General features: G+C 48.2%; 1 protein-coding gene across 2 annotated transcripts in view; it reads right to left on the bottom strand.

Annotated features, from left to right (window-relative positions):
* LOC119964741 (L-selectin-like) overlaps positions 1-14126 on the bottom strand; it is a 30430-nt gene extending 16304 nt beyond the window's left edge. For both annotated transcript variants that reach the window (XM_038794673.1, XM_038794674.1), the window contains exons 1-2: positions 14103-14126; positions 2647-2734 (exon numbers count right to left, since the gene is read on the bottom strand). In XM_038794673.1, coding sequence (XP_038650601.1) covers positions 2647-2734; positions 14103-14105 — 91 coding nt within the window. In that variant the 5' untranslated portion in view covers positions 14106-14126. The remainder of the gene's footprint in view (positions 1-2646; positions 2735-14102) is intronic.
* Between the last annotated feature and the right edge of the window lie 4622 nt (positions 14127-18748).

The following is an 18748-nucleotide window of genomic DNA, read 5'->3' as shown; positions in this document are numbered from 1 at the left end:
ACCTATTGGTTGAATGTCGGTGTGTCATGAGGGGCTGGTTTAGCTCACTCGGCTAAATCGCTGGCTTTTAAAGCAGACCAAGCAGGCCAGCAGCACGGTTCGATTCCCGTACTAGCCTCCCTGGACAGGCGCCGAAATGTGGCGACTAGGGTCTTTTCACAGTAACTTCACTGAAGCCTACTCGTGACAATAAGCGATTTTCATTTTTAATTTCATGATGTCTCTGGTGCTCCCTCTAATGTTTACTCAGTCCGAGTGTATCTACATTAACCCCTTGTGTATTTACAGTGATGCATATCACCACAACTTGGACCTCTAGAGGGGGATTTGGGGCGAGGGTCTCGGATTCACTGATTCTTGCCCGAGCCCTATCACTCCGAATGAAACATTCGCAATGAGTGAGCCTAACCTGACACTGAGGGACAGTGAGAACAACTGTGTCCAGATGGGGAGAAACGTAATGCCACTGGGAGGAGGGTTAAAGAATGTGAGGTGTGAAGTGGTGAAGAACAATAGTATTTAATTCAGTGACATGTGCAGATATTACAAGTGATAATGACCCTCAATTGACCTCCTGCCCCAGGTTTTTCACTGCAGGCAGACACTGCAAGGCAGTGTTGACCTTGCAAGTGCCACACATTGCCGGCAACATCTCCTGTGACAGAAGGATTTGAGACTCTTCCATTTGGCTTTGCAGTTGCAGAAATGCCGCTGACATCCCCTCCTGTTATTCCTGGCTCTACCTTTGCATCTCCAGCAGCTCAGTGATAAATGTGTCCAGATTCACGGCACCTGGCTGAGGCACAGTTGAGTCCTAGGATCCAGCAAACCTCCAACTGTCCGATCCACAGGACACTTCTGCCTCCACCTGATGTGCAGCAGGAGCTATGTGGTGCTCACCAGAGAGTGACTTAGAAGCCTGCCAGTTAGGTTCCCCCACTGAGGTACGTGTCTCTATGATGGTGAATGGTGCGGGTGAAAGCTGTGACACTTCATCCGTATCTTCCTCCAAGATCTCCCTGGTGGTGTCGAGGGTGTGTGGTGAGACACTGTTGGTGGATGGGCCAGGCTCTTCTGTTGATGTTCCTGCAAGGCAAGGGACATGGGGCTGGATTCCCCCTACCCGGCGGGGCGGGGGGTCCCGGCGGGATGGAGTGGCGTGAACCACTCCGGCGTCGGGCCTCCCCAAAGGTGCAGATTTCTCCGCACCTTTAGGGGCCAAGCCCTCACCTTGAGGGGCTAGCCGCGCGCCGGAGTGGTTGGCGCCCCACCGGCTGGCGTGGAAGGCCTTTGGCTCCACGCCAGCCGGGACCAAAGGGACTTCGCCGGCTGGCGGAAGTCCGCACATGTGCCGGAGCGCCAGCGGCTGCTGACGTCATCCCCGTACATGCGCAGGGGAGGGGGTCACTTCTGTGTCAGCCATCGCGGAGGCTATGGTCAACGCAGAACGAAAAGAGTTCCCATCCTGCTGCTCCCTTGCGATCTCCATGGTTCTCAGGATCCTCAGCTTGGACATCCCGCTGCCAGTTTTGCTCACTTGCACCAGTGTGGGTGAGTTTCTCTTGCAAGAACACAAATGGGGACAATGTGAGCTGGACGCCTGGCGGGTCAGAGGTCGATGACACCTAGCATGTGTAGGCACTGTGCTTAAGCAGGGAGAGGTTGCGGTGAGGAGTGCCAAGGGGGTTTGTGAGATGCTGGTGAGTGATCGACTGCTGGAGTCCTGTGAGGTGGAGGCATGTAGGTTTGAGGTGACATACTGGAGGGTGACGGAGGTGCAGTGAAGAGAAGCGACAGGGAGCTCTTACCCTGGCTGATTGGAGAGGTCATTCATCCTTTTGCTGCATTGCACGCCCGTCCTCTTGGTCAGGTTTCTGGCACTGATCAGTGCTGCCACTGTCTCCCAGGCAGAATTTGTAGTAATAGTAGTTATCTTTATTGTCACAAGTAGGCTTACATTAACACTGAAATTAAGTTATTGTGAAAATCCCCAAGTCGCCACACTCCGGCGCCTGTTCGGGTAGATTGAGGGGGAATTGAGAATGTTCAATTCACCTAACACCACATGATTCGGGACTTGTGGGAGGAAACCGGAGCACCCGGAGGAAACCCCCGCAGTCACGGGGAGGACGTGCAGACTCCGCACAGACGCCGCACAGACAGTGACCCAAGCCGGGAATCGAACCTGGGACCCTGGTACTGTGAAGCAACAGTGCTAACCACTGTGCTACCGTGCCGCCCCAATGTCACATGGCTTGTAGGCATCCTGCCAGCCTGAGGGCATATTGTAACCCGTCTTTCCTCCATGGTTGAGGGCCCCCTCAGTAAATCGAGGAGCTGCTTTCCTTACTGCCATTCTCCTGGGGTGACCGAGTGCAAGTGCTGTGAAGCTGTCTAAGTGCAGTGCCCCCTTCATTGAAGTCATCAGATTACCTCAGGAGGTGGTGAATCAGATGCTTCGTGCCTCAGGTGCGGCGTTTGTCACCTGGGGGAAAATAAATTCTTCTAAGTACCTGAAAATCGCGGTCCGGATTGAGCTGCTGGGGCTGTTGGGAACCACACCGAATTTTTCCGGGAAATTCCACCCCTTGTGTTCTAATACCAGTACTAAAATCCTTACAGAGAAACAGGAGAGTGGAACCTTACCATAAAACAGAACTAAAAGCCAAAAGTGAACGGCACCCTTCTGAACCTGACAATCTTTCTGTCGAGCAAAGATTTCCACACAAACGCCCTATGGAAAGAAAACCAGAAATTGTATTATATATTTCCATGTAAAAATATATGATTGATATATTCATATATGCATACATAAAAATACCATAAATCTATACGTATTAGGTAAGTGCATGTGCATTTTTATATAAGAGCTATTTTCAGCCATTTCAAACCTTCAAGTAATTAAAACTACAGATTAGACATATTTGCAATTTTAATGACTCTCCCACTGTCACGAGTATGTATTCCCATCCCATCCATTCCCATCTCTGTTGCACAGAACCACAGGAAGCTTTAGCACAGAATGTAAGGATATTTTGTCTATGCTGGCTTTATGTTAGAGCAATCCAAAACTAATCTTATTGCCCTGTGCTTCACTATCACTTTTTATTTTCCATTGCATTGAATATCTATCCAATTGTTTCCTTAAAAGATGCAATGGACTCTACCTCAACCACTGCTTGTGTTATAACATGAATAAAGGTGTCTCTCTCTCTCATACACTGAGGTACTCTTTGTTGACCTTTCCAATGACAGAGAGACGGGAAATCCATCTTTACCTTCTGATCAAAGGTCTCAGTCTCCCTTCTTGAAGATGGTCACAATTAAGATGTCTGTGAGATCGTCTGGAATGCTCTCTTCCTTCCAGACAAGGTTGATGAGTTTGTGGATTCTTGTTAAACATGCCTCTCCGATGCACTTTAGTACTTCTGCGGGGATTCCATCTGTCCCAAAGGCCTTGTTGTTCTTCAGCTGTTGGATGGCCTTTTTGACCTCAGGATGAGCTGGGGTTGCGCTGAGATGGTGGCAGGTAGTGTGTTGCGGGTAGTGTGTTGCGGGATGGTGTCGCGGATACCTGCGTTGAATGCTGTGTTTTAGTTGATGAGGTCCTCGAAGTTATCTCTCCAGTTGGCATTGACTGACTCTTTGTCTTTGATGAGTGCCTCCATGTTTTTGGCTCTCAGTGGGGTGGGACATTGGGTACTCGGACCATAGATGGTTTTGATTGCGCTGAAGAAGCCGTGCATATTGCGGTTGTCGGCGAGTTGCTGAGTCTCCTGCACTCTTTCCATCGACTCCAATGTGCAAGTGCAGTCTTCAGATGCCTGAGGAAATGAGTGTTCGAAGATCGAGACCTCAAATCCAGCACCAAACTCATGGTTCACAGAGCAGCCATGATCCCCGCCATCCTGTATGCATGAGAAACATGGACAATGTACAGCAGACACCTCAAATCCTTGATTAGATATCAGTGATGCTGCCTCCGCAAAATCTTGCAAATCCACTAACAGGATAGGTGTACTAACGCGAGCATTCTCCCCAGGCCAATATCTCCAATATCGAGGCACTGGTCATGCTCTACCAGCTGTGATGGGCATTGCCCGCATGCCCGCCACAAGATTCCTGAAACAAGTGCTCTATTCCGAGCTCCGCGATGGCAAGCGATCAATAGGAGGGCACAGGAAATGCTACAAGGACACTTTGAAAACCTCCCTAAATAAATACAATATCCCCACCAGCACGTGGGTGGGAATCGCTTGCCTTAGAAAGCAAAACTGGAGGAAAAGCATCTACGAACGCACCAATCACCTCGTGTATCATAGGGTGGAGCAAGTATAAAGAGTGAAAGGAGAATGTAGAGTTCCGAGCATCCCACCCGCCTCATCAAACACCACCTACCAAACCTGTGGCAGGGTTTACGGATCCAGGATTAGACTATTCAGCCACCGCAGAACCCACCACCCCGAGTGGAACCAAATCATCCGCTATGCTGAGAGACTGCCCAAGAAGAAGAAGACTCTTTGTTGCCGCAAATCCCTTTGAATTTCATCAATTGAGTTGGCATTTACAAGGTGCTCATGTATTCCCTGAATCCAATAGTTTCAAATTGAAGTTTGTATTAGAATCATAGAATTTACAGTGCAGAAGGAGGCCATTTGGCCCATCGAGTCTGCACCGGTATTGTTGATAATATGTTAATGCCTTTGTATAGAATTCCTTTGTTCATTATTTTAGCAAAGACTTTCAACCAAAATTATTAAAGGTAATGTTACAGAACAATGTCAATTCATAAATGTAAAGAAGTTATTTTTATAGTAAGGTTAATTTTATAGTAAGGGCAGCACGGTAGCATGGTGGTTAGCATAAATACTTCACCGCTCCAGGGTCCCAGGTTCAGTTCCCGGCTGGGTCACTGTCTGTGCGGAGTCTGCACGTCCTCCCCGTGTGTGCGTGGGTTTCCTCCGGGTGCTCCGGTTTCCTCCCACAGTCCAAAGATGTGTGGGTTCGGTGGATTGGCCATGCTAAATTGCCCTTAGTGTCCTAAAAAGTAAGGTTAAGGGGGGTGGGGTTGTTGGGTTACGGGTATAGGGTGGATACGTGGGTTTGAGTAGGGTGATCATTGCTCGGCACAACATCGAGGGCCGAAGGGCCTGTTCTGTGCTGTACTGTTCTATGTTCTATGTTAACTCATAGGTCTCAGTTCATCTAATATCTTCGATACAATGTAGAATTGATCCATTTATTTCATTTTCATTAAATACTTTAAACCTCTTGAAATGTGGATGCCTCTCCTCCACTCAAAGTTTTGTTTAAATGAGCATTGATTTTGGGCGCGATTTAATGGAAAAGTCCCGTTGTGGGCTTGTTTAATATGGGGCGGGATTCTCCAGCAACTGGCTCTTGGGCCCGACGCCGGTTGGCACGGCGTGAACCACTCCGGCGCCAGGCCGCCCGGAGGTTGCGGAATCCTCTGCACTTCCGGGGGCTAGGTAGCGGCGGAGGGGTTGGCGCCACGCCAACCGGCGCCGAAGGGCCGCCATGGGCCGGCGCGAGTTGGCGCATGGGCAGAACCACCGGCATGTTTCTTGCGCCTGCGCAGGGGGTTTCTTCTCCGCGCCGGCCATGAGGGAACCTTACAGAGGCTGGCACGGAGGGAAAGAGTGCCCCCATGGCATAGGCCTGCCCACAGGTCGATGGGCCCCGATCACGGGCCAGACCACTGTGGGAGCCCCCCCAAGGGCCGGGTCACCCCGCGGCCCCCCCGAGGACTGTGGTAGACGGCCGACAAGCCAGGTCCCAGCGTGAAGGACTACATCCATTTCACGCCGGCGGGGCTGGCCGAAAACGGGCGGCTGCTCGGCCCATCGGTGCCCGGGGAATTGCCGGGGGGGCCGCTGCCAACGTCAACTACCTACTCTGACTAACATGTGGCCTGGTGGTAATCCTGAGATCACTACCTTTGAGGGCCGATTTCTCAACGTTCTTCCTGACTCCCTATATTCTGCTTTTAGGACCTCATTCACTTTTTAATCTATTTCCTCCAGTTTTACCTCCGCTCCCGCTCAGCCCGTAGCACCGTGGTGAAACTCTTCCTGAACATCTCGCAGTGCCTCCCTCCTATTCAGCCCTCACTGTCCCGCTGCCTCCCTCCTATTCAGCCCTCACTGTCCCGCTGCCTCCCTCCTATTCAGCCCTCACTCTCCTGCTGCCTCCCTCCTATTCAGCCCTCACTGTCCCGCTGCCTCCCTCCTATTCAGCCCTCACTCTCCCGCTGCCTCCCTCCTATTCAGCCCTCACTGTCCCGCTGCCTCCCTCCTATTCAGCCCTCACTCTCCCGCTGCCTCCCTCCTATTCAGCCCTCACTCTCCGCTGCCTCACTCCTATTCAGCCCTCACTCTCCGCTGCCTCCCTCCTATTCAGCCCTCACTCTCCCGCTGCCTCCCTCCTATTCAGCCCTCACTGTCCTGGTGCCTCCCCTCCCGTTCATCCTGAGGGTCCCGCTGCCTCCCCTCCCATTCAGTTCCCAGTGTCTCAGTGCCTTCCCTCCCGTTCAGTTCCCAGTGTCTCAGTGCCTTCCCTCCCGTTCAGTTCCCAGTGTCTCAGTGCCTTCCCTCCCGTTCAGCTCCCAGTGTCTCAGTGCCTCCCTCCCGTTCAGCTCCCAGTGTCTCAGTGCCTTCCCTCCTGTTCAGCTCCCAGTGTCTCAGTGCCTCCCTCCTGTTCAGCTCCCAGTGTCTCAGTGCCTTCCCTCCTGTTCAGCTCCCAGTGTCTCAGTGCCTTCCCTCCTGTTCAGCTCCCAGTGTCTCAGTGCCTTCCCTCCCGTGCATCCTCAGTGTCGCAGTGCCTCCCTCCCGTTCAGTTCCCAGTGTCTCAGTGCTTCTTCCTGTTTAGCTCCTAGTGTTCTGGTGCTTCACTTCCCCTTCAGCCCCCCCACTGTGTCCCAGTGCCTCCCCTGTTCCCCCTCCCCACAACCCCTCCTGTTCTGCCCCATAGTGCTCTGGTGCCCCCTCCACCCCGATCAGGCCCCAGTGCCCTGATGAATCGCCGCTGCTTAGCCCTCCAGTGCACCGCGCCTCCTCCTCTTTTCAACCTCTGGTGCGTTCCACCCACTGTTCAGCCCCCTATCCCCTTGGACTCCCTGCTGGCTAATGACGATCTGCACTCTCACCTCCGATCTTCCCTTCAGAAGTGAGGTTGCCAGGTTTCGTTTTTAAGAAGCTGGCGTATGGTGAGGATGCCCGGGGCGGACCATTCAATGTGGGGGGAGGTTACAGCGGGGATGGCCGCTAATGAGATGATAATGAATGATAATGAGGTTCCTAAACTTTCTGGGTGAGCACCACATTACGTCAATAGCGGTGACAGGGGTGGGGGAGAGGGGGGGCAATTGCTTTGGGAAATCTCATTGTCGGAATCACATTTTTGGCTCTCATGATATTTTGCACCTGCGATGCCATTGCCACCAAAACAAAAACACAAAATATTGGTGATTATCAAGTTTAAAGAAAAAACATATAATTGAGCAAGGACTTGTGACTGGTCAGCAAATTGGATTGAATTAAAAAACAGCGAAGAACAATTAAAAAGATTAACAATGGGAAATAAGGAAGTGGCCGAAGAATTGAATGTGTATTTTCCCTTGGTCTTCACTATAGAGGATATAAGTAACATCCCAGAAATAGCTGTTGATCCGGAAATACAGTGGAGGGAAGGACGCAGGAAAATTACAATCACCGGGGAAGTGATATTGTTGGAGTTATGGGATGACAAGTCCCCGGGTCCTGATGGACTTCATCTTAGGGTCTTTAAAGAAATGATGAGTGAGATAGTTGAAGCAATAGTTTTAATTTTCCAAAATTCCCTAGATTCAGGGAAGGTTCCATTAGACTAGAAAATAGTGAATATAAATCCTTTATTCAAACATGGAGGAGACAGAAAGCAGAAAATTATTAAAGATGTTATGGCAGGGCACTTGAATAAATTCAAGATAATCATAGAGAGTCAACATAGTTTTGTCAAAGAAATCATATTGAACCAATTTACTGGAGTTCTTTGAAGAAGTAACATTTACTGTGGACACAGAGAAAGAACATACTGAAGGGGGAGGGTGAACAGCCAGTTGTCATGGTGCATATAGGCACCAACGATATAGGTAAAAAACGGGATGAGGTCCTACAATCAGAATTTAGGGAGTTAGGAGATAAGTTAAAAAGTAGGACCTCAAAGGTAGTAATCTCAGGATTGCTACCAGCGCCATGAGACAGTCAGAGTAGAAATTCAAGAATAGTCAGAATGAATACGTGGCTTGAGAGATGGTGCAGGAGGGAGGGGGTTCAGATTTGTGGGACATTGGAACCGGTTCTGAGGGCGGTGGGACCATTACAAATCGGATGGTCTACACCTGGCAGGACTGGAACCAATGTCCTTGGGGGTGCTTTTGCTAACACTGTTGGGGAGGTTTTAAACTAATGTGGCAGGGGGATGGGAACCAGATTAGGAAGTTAGAGGTCAGTAAAGAGACAGGAACTAAAGCCAGTAAGGTACTAGATAATTAACTCAATGTGACTAAGGGGAAGAGTAGACAGGGCAGAGATGATGAACACAAAGGGACAGGTGGTCTGAGGTGCATTTGTTTTAATGCAAGAAGTGTAGCAGGTAAGGCAGATGGATTTAGGGCTTGGATTAGTACCTGGGACTATGATGTTATTGGTATTACTGAGACTTGGTTGAGGGAAGGGCAAGACTGGCAACTAAATATCCCAGGGTATAGATGCTTCAGGAGGGTTAGAGAGGGAGGTAAAAGGGGTGGAGGAGTTGCATTACTGGTCAGAGATGATATCACAGCTGTGATTAAGGAGGGCACGATGTAGGATTCGAGCACTGAGGCAATATGGATAGAGCTAAGAAATAGGAAGGGTGCAGTAACATTGTTGGGACTTTACTACAGACCTCCCAAAAGCGAGCATGAAGTAGAGGTACAAATATGTAGACAGATTATAGAAAATGTAGGAGCAATAGGGTGGTCATGATGGGAGATTTTAACTTCCCCAACATTAAATGGGACTCATGTAGTGTTGGAGGCGTAGATGGAGCAGAATTTGTAAGGAGCATCCAGGAGAGTTTTTTAGAGCAGTATGTAAATAGTCCAACTTGGGAAGGGGCCATACTGGACCTGGTATTGGGGAATGATCCCAGCCAGGTGGTTGAAGTTTCAGTCGGTGATTACTTTGGGAATAGCGATCACAATCCTGTAAGTTTTAGAATACTCATAGACAAAGACGAGAGTGGTCCTAAAGGAAGAGTGCTAAATTGGGGAAAGGCCAAGTATAACAAAATTCAGCATGAGCTAGGGAATGTGGATTGGGAGCAGCTGTTTAAGGGTAAATCCACATTTTAAATGTGGGAGTCTTTTAAGGAAAGGTTGATTAGAGTGCAGGACAGACATGTCCCTGTGAAAATGAGGGATAGAAATGGCAAGATTAGGGAACCATGGATGACGGGTGGAATTGTGAGACTAGCTAAAATGAAAAAGGAAGCATACATAAGATCGAGGCGACTTAAAACTGATGAATCTTTGGAGGAATATCGGGAAAGTAGGACAAATCTCAAATGCGCAATAAAGAGGGCTAAAAGGGGTCATGAAATATCTTTGGCTAACAGGGTTAAGGAAAATCCCAAAGCCTTTTATTTGTATATAAGGAGCAAGAGGGTAACTAGAGAAAGGATTGCTCCACTCAAAGACAAAAGAGGGAATTTATGCGTGGAGTCAGAGGAAATGGGTGAGATTCTTAATGAGTACTTTGCATCGGTATTCACCAAGGAGAGGGACATGACAGATGTTGAGGCTAGGGATGGATGTTTAAATACTCTAGGTCAAGTTGGCATAAGGAAGGGGGAAGTTTTTGATATTCTAAAAGGCATTAAGGTGGACAAGTCCCCAGGACCGGATGGGATCTATCCCAGGTTTATGAGGGAAGCGAGGGACGAAATAGCTGGGGCCTTAACAGATATCTTTGCAGCATCCTTGAGCACGGGTGAGGTCCCGGAGGACTGGAGAATTGCTAATGTTGTCCCTTTGTTTAAGAAGGGTAGCGGGGATAATCCAGGGAATTATAGACCTGTGAGCTTGACGTCAGTGGTAGGCAAACTGTTGGAGAAGATACTGAGGGATAGGATCTATTCACATTTGGAAGAAAATGGACTTATCAGTGATAGGCAGCATGGTTTTGTGCAGGGAAGGTCATGTCTTACAAACCTAATAGAATTTTTTCTGGAAGTGACAAAGTTAATTGATGAGGGAAGGGCTGTAGATTTCATATACATGGACTTCAGTAAGGCGTTTGATAAAGTTTTCCATGGCAGATTGATGGAAAAAGTGAAGTCGTATGGGGTTCAGTGTGTACTAGCCAGATGGATAAAGAACTGGCTGGGCAACAGGAGACAGAGAGTAGTGGTGGAAGGGAGTGTCTCAAAATGGATAAAGGTGACTAGTGGTGTTCCACAGGGATCCGTGCTCGGACCACTGTTGTTTGTGATATACATAAATGATCTGGACAAAGGTATAGGTGGTCTGATTAGCAAGTTTGCAGATGATACTAAGATTGGTGGAGTTGCAGATAGTGAGGAGGACTGTCAGAGAATACAGCAAAATATAGATAGATTGGAGAGTTGGGCAGAGAAATGGCAGATGGAGTTTAATCCAGGCAAATGCGAGGTGATTCATTTTGGAAGATCTAATTCAACAGCGTATTATATGGTAAATGGAAGAGTCCTGGAGAAAATTGATGTACAGAGAGATCTGGGAGTTCAGGTCCATTGTACCCTGAAGGTGGCAATGCAGGTCGATAGAGTGGTCAAGAAGGCATACAGCATGCTTGCCTTCATCGGACGGAGTATTGAGCACAAGAGTCGGCAGGTCACGTTACAGTTGTATAGGACTTTGGTTAGGCCACATTTGGAATACTACGTGCAGTTCTGGTCGCCACATTACCAGAAGGATGTGGATGCTTCAGAGAGGGTGCAGAGGAGGTTCACCTGGATGTTGCCTGGTATGGAGGGTGCTAGCTATGAAGAAAGGTTGAGTAGATTAGGATTGTTTTTGTTGGAAAGACAGAGGTTGAGGGGGGACCTGATTGAGGTCTACAAAATTATGAGAGGTATGGACAGGGTGGATAGCAACAAGCTTTTTCCAAGAGTGGGGGTGTCAATTACAAGGGGTCACGATTTCAAGGTGAGAGGGGGAAGATGTGAGTGGAAAGTTTTTTACGCAGAGGGTAGTGGGCGCCTGGAACGCTTTTCCAGCAGAGGTGGTAGAGGCGGGCACGATAGCATCATTTAAGATACATCTGGACAGATATATGAACGGGCGGGGAACAGAGGGAAGTAGATCCTTGGAAAATAGGCAACAGGTTTAGATAAAGGATCTGGATCGGCGCAGGCTGGGAGGGCCGAAGGGCCTGTTCCTGTGCTATAATTTTCTTTGTTCTTTGTGGATGTTCTGTACTTAGATTTCCAGAAGGCATTTGACAAAGTGTCACATCAAAAGTTATTGCGAAAAAAACAAGCTCATGGTTTTGGGAGTAACTTACTGGCATGGGTGGAAGACTGGCTACCGAACAGGAAACAGAGAGTCGGCCTAAATGGGTCATCTTCTGGTTGGCAAGATGTAATGAGTGGTGTGTCACAGGGATCAGTGCTGGGCCTCAACTTTTTACGGTTTAATAAATGACTTGGATGAAGGAACCACAGAGCGCTAAATTTTCTCATGATACAAAGATAGGTCGTAAAATAAGTTGTGAAGAGGACATATGGAAACTACAAAGGGATATAGATAGGTTAAGGGACTGGGGAAAGATCTAGCAAATGAAGTACAATGTGGTAAAATGTTTAATTGTCCATCTTGCCAGGAAGCATAAAATGAAGCATATTATCTAAATGGTGAGAGATTGTGGAGCTCTGAGATTCAGAAGGGTCTGGGTGTCCTAGTGTATAAATTCCAACAGTGGAGAGGCTCTCCGCCATTGCGAAAACTCTTCACAGTACTCCACATTTTCTATCCAATTTTATCATAATATCTTCAATTTTCAATTCCATCCTTCTGTTCCTGATATTAAGTATTGCTGCCGGGGCAGAATCTGTGGACTTTCACGACACTAAAACTGGCGCCGAACCTACAATGATTCAGCTACCTTGTAGGGGCTAGCACTGGCACCACATGGAACACGATTGATTCCAATGAAAAATGGTATGGGATTCGTCGGGTCCATAAATAATACTCAAGAGGCTGACAAGCTGCAGCTACATATACACATTACAATCCCCACACACACTCTTCCCAGTCAATAAGATGGCATTGGTTGTGCTGAAGCACGCCTATACAGCTGATGGGTCGGCTGGGGCCAGAGGGCACCTAGGCTGGTGGCCTGGGGGGGGAGGGGTACCTATACGACCTGTGGCCCTAGGTTTACAGCGGGCTGTTAGCAGTGTGGGCAGCAGCATGGCTGCCTGTCTGTCTGCGGTAATGGTGTTCTGTGCCCGTTCACCCTAACCCCACAGCCCACCTCCTGGCCACCCCCTGCTATTCCCCCCCCCGGCCCTGGCAGAAGCCCCCAGCCAGCAGCACAACTGAGAGCACACTATGGCAATGTTGGACACTTTCTGTATCCTCTCTCCCTCCCTCCCTCAGCAGCCTCCACACCAGTATCACGATTTTTAAAAGCACAAATGAACCTTGTCATCAGGAACGCGGCTCATCGGAGGCAGAGAATCGCAGAGGCCCTGTAGCATACTGAGTCGGGCCCGCTAATGATATGCAAACGGTGTTTACTGTACATGCATTCCGGAACGGATTGATGCCACTGTTGACGTGACAGAGAATTATGATTTTGCGTCAAATCGGCGTCCGCCACGATTTTGGCATTGGAACCTATTCTCTGCTCAATCGCGTTTCCTGATTTCGGAGTCAGCCAACGGAGAATCCTGCCCAGGGTTTCTGGATAGACACATGCCTGACCAAATATGATTTATAAATATAAAAATGACTTTAAAAAACCCCCAGGATATCTGGATATTATCGCATTACTGTTTGTGGAATCTGGCAATGCGCAAATTAGTTACTGGGTTTGTTAAATTACAACAATCACTGCATACTGCAATTCAAAAATTACACCATTGGCTGCAAAACACTTTGGGATATCATCAGGTAATGAAAGACGCTATATAAATTCAAGTCTTTCTTTTAACAAGTGCCTCAGGAGTGAGATGCACTGATCGCAGCAATTGGAAATCAAACCATCCCTCCTGATTACTATCCTTTATTGCTCAATTCTCATTTAACTTACGATTCGATTTGTGTGTAGCCTAGGGTGGGTGTTTCAAATGTTTGCCTTTTAGAACATAGAAAAAAATTATTTACGATGCATCATTGACGAACCTCTGGTGGAACTTTATTGCACCTCAGGATTCACCTGAGGAAGGAGCAGTGCTCCGAAAGCTAGTGTTTGAAACAAACACGTTGGACTTTAACCTGGTGTTGTAAGACTCCTTATCGAACCTCTGGTTGTAACTTCATATCAAAAACAAAGGCACTTTTACTTCAGTTAGTGACTCTTGCGTCTCTATTTCCAGGCAGATGGCTGGACCACAATATTTCAGAAACCAAGCACCACAGCATCTTGATTTCACACTTCATATAATGTCTGCCGCTGGCTCCCTTTCGAAGAAAACCAACTACCGTTCACAATCCAACAATACTTCTATGAGACAGACCAATTAACTCCTATTTATTGTTGAGAACCACTTCAGGCAACATATCTTTGTTATAACATTATTCATTATGCTGTACCTTTAAATAAATACTTTTAAATCCGTTACAACTACAAATAGTTTTACAAACAGCATTTTTCCTTTTTCACTATTCATGATGAAACTAGCTTTATCGACAGTTCACAGACTGGCTGAGTCAAATTGCATGTTTCCCTGTTGTAACTTTAGGTATTTTATTTCTTTGAAGTATTGAGTTTTCCCAGTTCTTTTTAGTTTCTACTTTTTTTTGATGATTTTTCAATAAAGTTCCACTAAAGCAGACTAAAATTAGCATCACTTACCATTTCTGGAATATTCTTATTTTGTCTTTGCCGTTTGCACCTTACTGATGTTTTATTTTGTATATATATATATATATATATAAAGCTTTGCTGTATTTTGTGAGCAGTAGTAACTCAATGCAGTTTGCGCCTATTTCTAAACGGAACGCCCCAGCACTGGCCACACCTGTGCATCCTCCCCTCACTCTTTATTCTCTGTACAACAAGCTTCCTGTAATGCTTGCCAAAAAAAACTGCAAAATGAGAATGCGCCTCCCCACAGAAATATCCATCAAAGTGCCTTCATTCGTATTGAACAACAACAAAAAATCAACTTTTTGAAGTGGAAAGACAAGCAGTCACCATTTACCCCTCCCATCCACTTTGGCGTTCTATGTCTTCTGAAAAGGGACACCCTGCATCTGCTGCTGCATCAGTAGGTGGTCCGTCAGTAACCTCTGCCTGATTAAAAATAGGATTGCACCAGGATCATTCGTAGATGTCAAATTTGTTGATTGATCAGGAAATACATTAAGGCTTGGATTCTCCATTCCCCGCAGCTGCGATTGGGAATCTCAATCGGGCAGAGACTGGAGCGCCGCTCGGAAAATGGGATCAGCACCAAGCGCTGTAGTGCGCTACCAGCTCCACGCCAGTGTGAAAATGCAAATTAATCATTAGCATGCTCACGCATACAATTAAACCCCCCCCCCCCCCCCCCCCCCCCCCCCCCAACCCCCCACCTTGATGCTCCGACCCTCACATCAGGAAATTCTCCAGGTGGGCTTTGGTGCAAGGTAGGCCAAATGCAGCCCTAGCGCAGTGGAGTCCAAGGGTCATTGATAAGGTGCCCCTCTGCTGCTGCCAGGCTGCAGAGGAAGGGGTTCCTGACAATTCCTGGCATGTGGTCTTGAGCCCCTTAGTTTCCATTGTGACAGGCATGGATGTCACTGCCATGATGTTAGTGCATATTGCCAGGGGGCAATGCACCTTTTGCAATGCCAGAGTGTGGGGACTGAAGAGGGGTGACTGTCGGGATGGCTGATGGGGGAGGGGCTCAGGTCTCCCTCATGTATTAAAACTCAGGTCTCCCTCATGCGTTAAGTGTTTTCTGTTAGTTTCACTGCTTACTACTTCAAATTCACTTAGCGTGAAGGGAGACAAATTGAACAATGCTGACAGCTGGGTGTGTGTGGAAGCTGTCAATCACAACCTAGTAAAATCACTATCAAAGGGAAATGAATGAATGGCTTGCAGATCAAAGATCTGAGGGGGTTTAAACACAGCTGACTGTTTGTCTCTTTCCAGGAATTGACAGGTGCTGCTTCCTGGGTCTGAGCCAGCAGGTGTATTGCCCAGGTGAGTGTTAAAGCAATGTTATTTTTCACTGCCTCTGTCTGAACTGCTCTCCAGCTTCAAGACAGGAATCTCTCTTCTGGGGTCTCTTCTGGGAGGGGAATGCGTGTCTTCATTTAGCGGGTCACTTTATTTAAGAGGTCTCTTTATTTAGGACGTCTCGAGAGGGGACTCTTTATTTAGAGGGTCTCTGGTGGGGGGTAGCAGTGGAGAGCATCGGGACACCCTCAGGCTGGGGAGTAGAGGGGGCGGGGTGTGACCCAGAAAATCCCGTGGGGTGCTGTTAGACCTCGCTATCATCCGCCCACTCATATTGGCGGCCCGATTGCAGGATTCTCGAGGGAATCACTCGTAACCCTTGCCATGCAAAAATGGCTAAGGATTGGGAATTGCTTCCTGGTTTGTGCTCCCAGCGTGAGCACAAATCAGGTGCAATTCAGCTCCGGCAGGAGAACTTAGGGCTGGATTCTCTATCTTAGCGACTAAGGGCAGCGCCAGCAGAGCATATGTGTTTTTTCTGACCTAGAAATCGGTGTGAAACCCTCACCCATTCCGGGAATAGTGAGTGGCTAGTGGCGGTGAGTGAAACCCTCACCTCCCGCACAGAAATCAGCTGGAAAATGGCCGGGCCCCGGGCCGCGCATACGCACAGCAGACGTACAACATGGCGCCGACTGTGCGTGGACCCAACTCGTCATCCGCGACACAACAGCCCACTCCCTCACCAGTCCCCTCCGCCATCGCAGTGCCCACCCACCTCCCTCCCCCCCCCCCCCCCCCCCCCCCCCGGCCTGCGGCATGGATCCCGGCCAAGTGTGGCAGAGCGCGACACAGTCCGCAGCTACCACACCGGGTTCCCACACGGTTGGGACCATACTTGCCTTGCGACGCCGGGAACTCGGCCCATTGGGGGTGAAGCATCGTGGGTGGGCCGGCAGATGATGCGCCAACGCCGTTGAAACGGTGCATGGTGCGCGTCACGATGACTCCAGTTTGGAGGGGGCAGAGCCTGGCTGACCAGCATCAAACGGGCACCGGCCCTGATTTTGCCATGAAAATCCATTCTCCGCCAGATTGCCGAACAGGATTTCGGTGTCGGGGCTACGGAGAATCCAGCCCATAGTCTCCCAAACGGAGAATCCTGCTATTTTCTTAGTGGAACCTTGCAGGTATGTTTTAATGTTTTATATGCTCATTATTTTTATGCAATTGCAAATATATTTTAAAGGATTGGACTGGAGGATATGTTTCCATTTTATTTTCGGCACACTGTACTCACTGTATGAAGTGAAAAAATTACAGGTTTCAAAGCAGCAACTCTGAGAGTGTTACCTACATACAAACTGTTTTCACGCTCCTCTGATATACACCACTGGAACAAACCCCAGCCCGATTCTGAGCTGCAGAACCACCACTTTGTTCTTTAGCATTCTGGTTAAAACAACAGAATTTCTAACCCTTAAATCCTGTGAAGATCTGTGAAACATACAGATACAAAGTTAGTTTATGAGTCACCAGTAGTCATTTTAACAAAAAGATATTGGTTGATGATGGTTTTAAAACTTTTTTTTTTCTGTTTTGATGTTTTTGAATATGTTTCATTTGAGCAGAATGCAGGTGGAGCTCAGAGGGGAACTGGTGAGCAAAATAGGCAAGGAGAGCAAAACATTTTTTTCTAAAAAGGGCCCTTGATCATAATGGAACATTGACTCTGGTAAAATTAAAATATGCTGGAAATATTCAGCATCTGGAGGGAGAAACAGAGTTAATGGGCACGATCTACCAGTCACGTTGTGCCTGAAAAGCAGCGCGGCGCAACGCGACCAGTACACACGGGGAGATCCCACTTCCGGGATCTATCTGGCTCGCCATGCCTGCGAGATCTAACGCGGTCTCACGAGACGTCGTGATGTGAATTCTGCCCATTGTGGGCGGGATCACTTGTTAGCAAATCTGCATATTAGAGTGAGACAGCTAGTTCCCGAGATCTACCCAAGGCAAGGGACCTAAAACCCTTCACCTTGGAGACCTCAGGCGAGCGCTGTTCAGTGCTGGTCTCCACTAATGGGGACCAGTCGGAAGGGCACTTGTGGGGGTCTCCCAGGGGATTGGAGGCCTCCAGGTGCATTCCCCCTGTGCAGGCTGGTACCCTAGCACTTCTGGTGCCAATTTGGCATCCTGGCAATGCCACCCATGTGCCAGACTGGCACTGCCAAGGTGCCCAGATGGCACTGCCAGCTGGCAGGGACTCTGTTAGGGTGCCAGGCTGGCACTGCCAAAGTGCCACACCGTCTTTTTGTGCAGCAGTGATTGGGCCGGGGGGTGCCCTACATGAGTGTGGGGCGTGGGCTTTCAGGGGTCACGTCAGGGGCTTGAGAGATCGGGGCGCCATTTAAAAATGACATTCCGATTCTTGCTGCACTGAAGCGTTCCGGCGAGCGAGAGGGGTGAAGTGCGGCCTCGTCGGGGAGCTGCCCGCTGAGGCCCCCAACCTACCTGGATAGGCATTAGATAGCTGGATGTTTCTCAGCGCACCGAGCGCTGGAAAACACATGGCTAGTCTCGCTCACTACGGGGCCCTGTACCCATTCAGATAGATCACGCACTCCATTTCAGGCTGATGACCCTGAAACCATCAGCCAAAATCGATTAAAAGGCTATTTTGACAAAGGTTGGCGAGAAGGAACAATTAAGTCATCTGTACGTATATGAATAATAAAACGGTATAAATTAGGTATAAATAGTAAAAGATCTATAAATAATAAGAGGAAGGGTGAGGTTGATGAGGGACCTTAAAGGGGTCAATTGCATCTGCCTTTATCAACGAGGCAGATGCTGCCAAAGTCATAATGAGGAAGTAGTTGAAACTTTGAGTGGATTAAAAGATGATAAAGATGTGTTCGAAAGGTTGGCTGTGCTTAAAAGTTCAAGTGTTATTAGAGCATAATGACATATGTAGTAATCCACGGGAGGCAGGAGTTCCGTCACCACACCAATATTTATTTACAATAACGATATTACAGGAGCAGCTACAAAACAGTGCTGCTAGCAGTCCAGTCAACTTAAGACTGGCTCACAAGCCTACACAGGTGATTATATGGGACCCCTCAATGAGCTATCATTGAGGGAGCTCATACTCCAATTGGCCAACCAATAATGCTAATTGGAGTTCATTACAACATACATCTGAGGAAACTGAGGGAAGTAAGGGGGAAATTGCGGAGGCACTGGCCATAATCTTCCAATCCTCCTTGGATACCGGGATAATCCCAGAGGGATAGCAAATTGCATATGTTACATATTGCAAATTG

Source organism: Scyliorhinus canicula, chromosome 4 (genome assembly GCF_902713615.1).
Source record: "Scyliorhinus canicula chromosome 4, sScyCan1.1, whole genome shotgun sequence".
Lineage (NCBI taxonomy): Eukaryota > Metazoa > Chordata > Chondrichthyes > Carcharhiniformes > Scyliorhinidae > Scyliorhinus > Scyliorhinus canicula.
The sequence above is the reverse complement of the archived record's forward strand: the minus strand, read 5'-3'. Positions and strand labels throughout refer to the sequence as shown.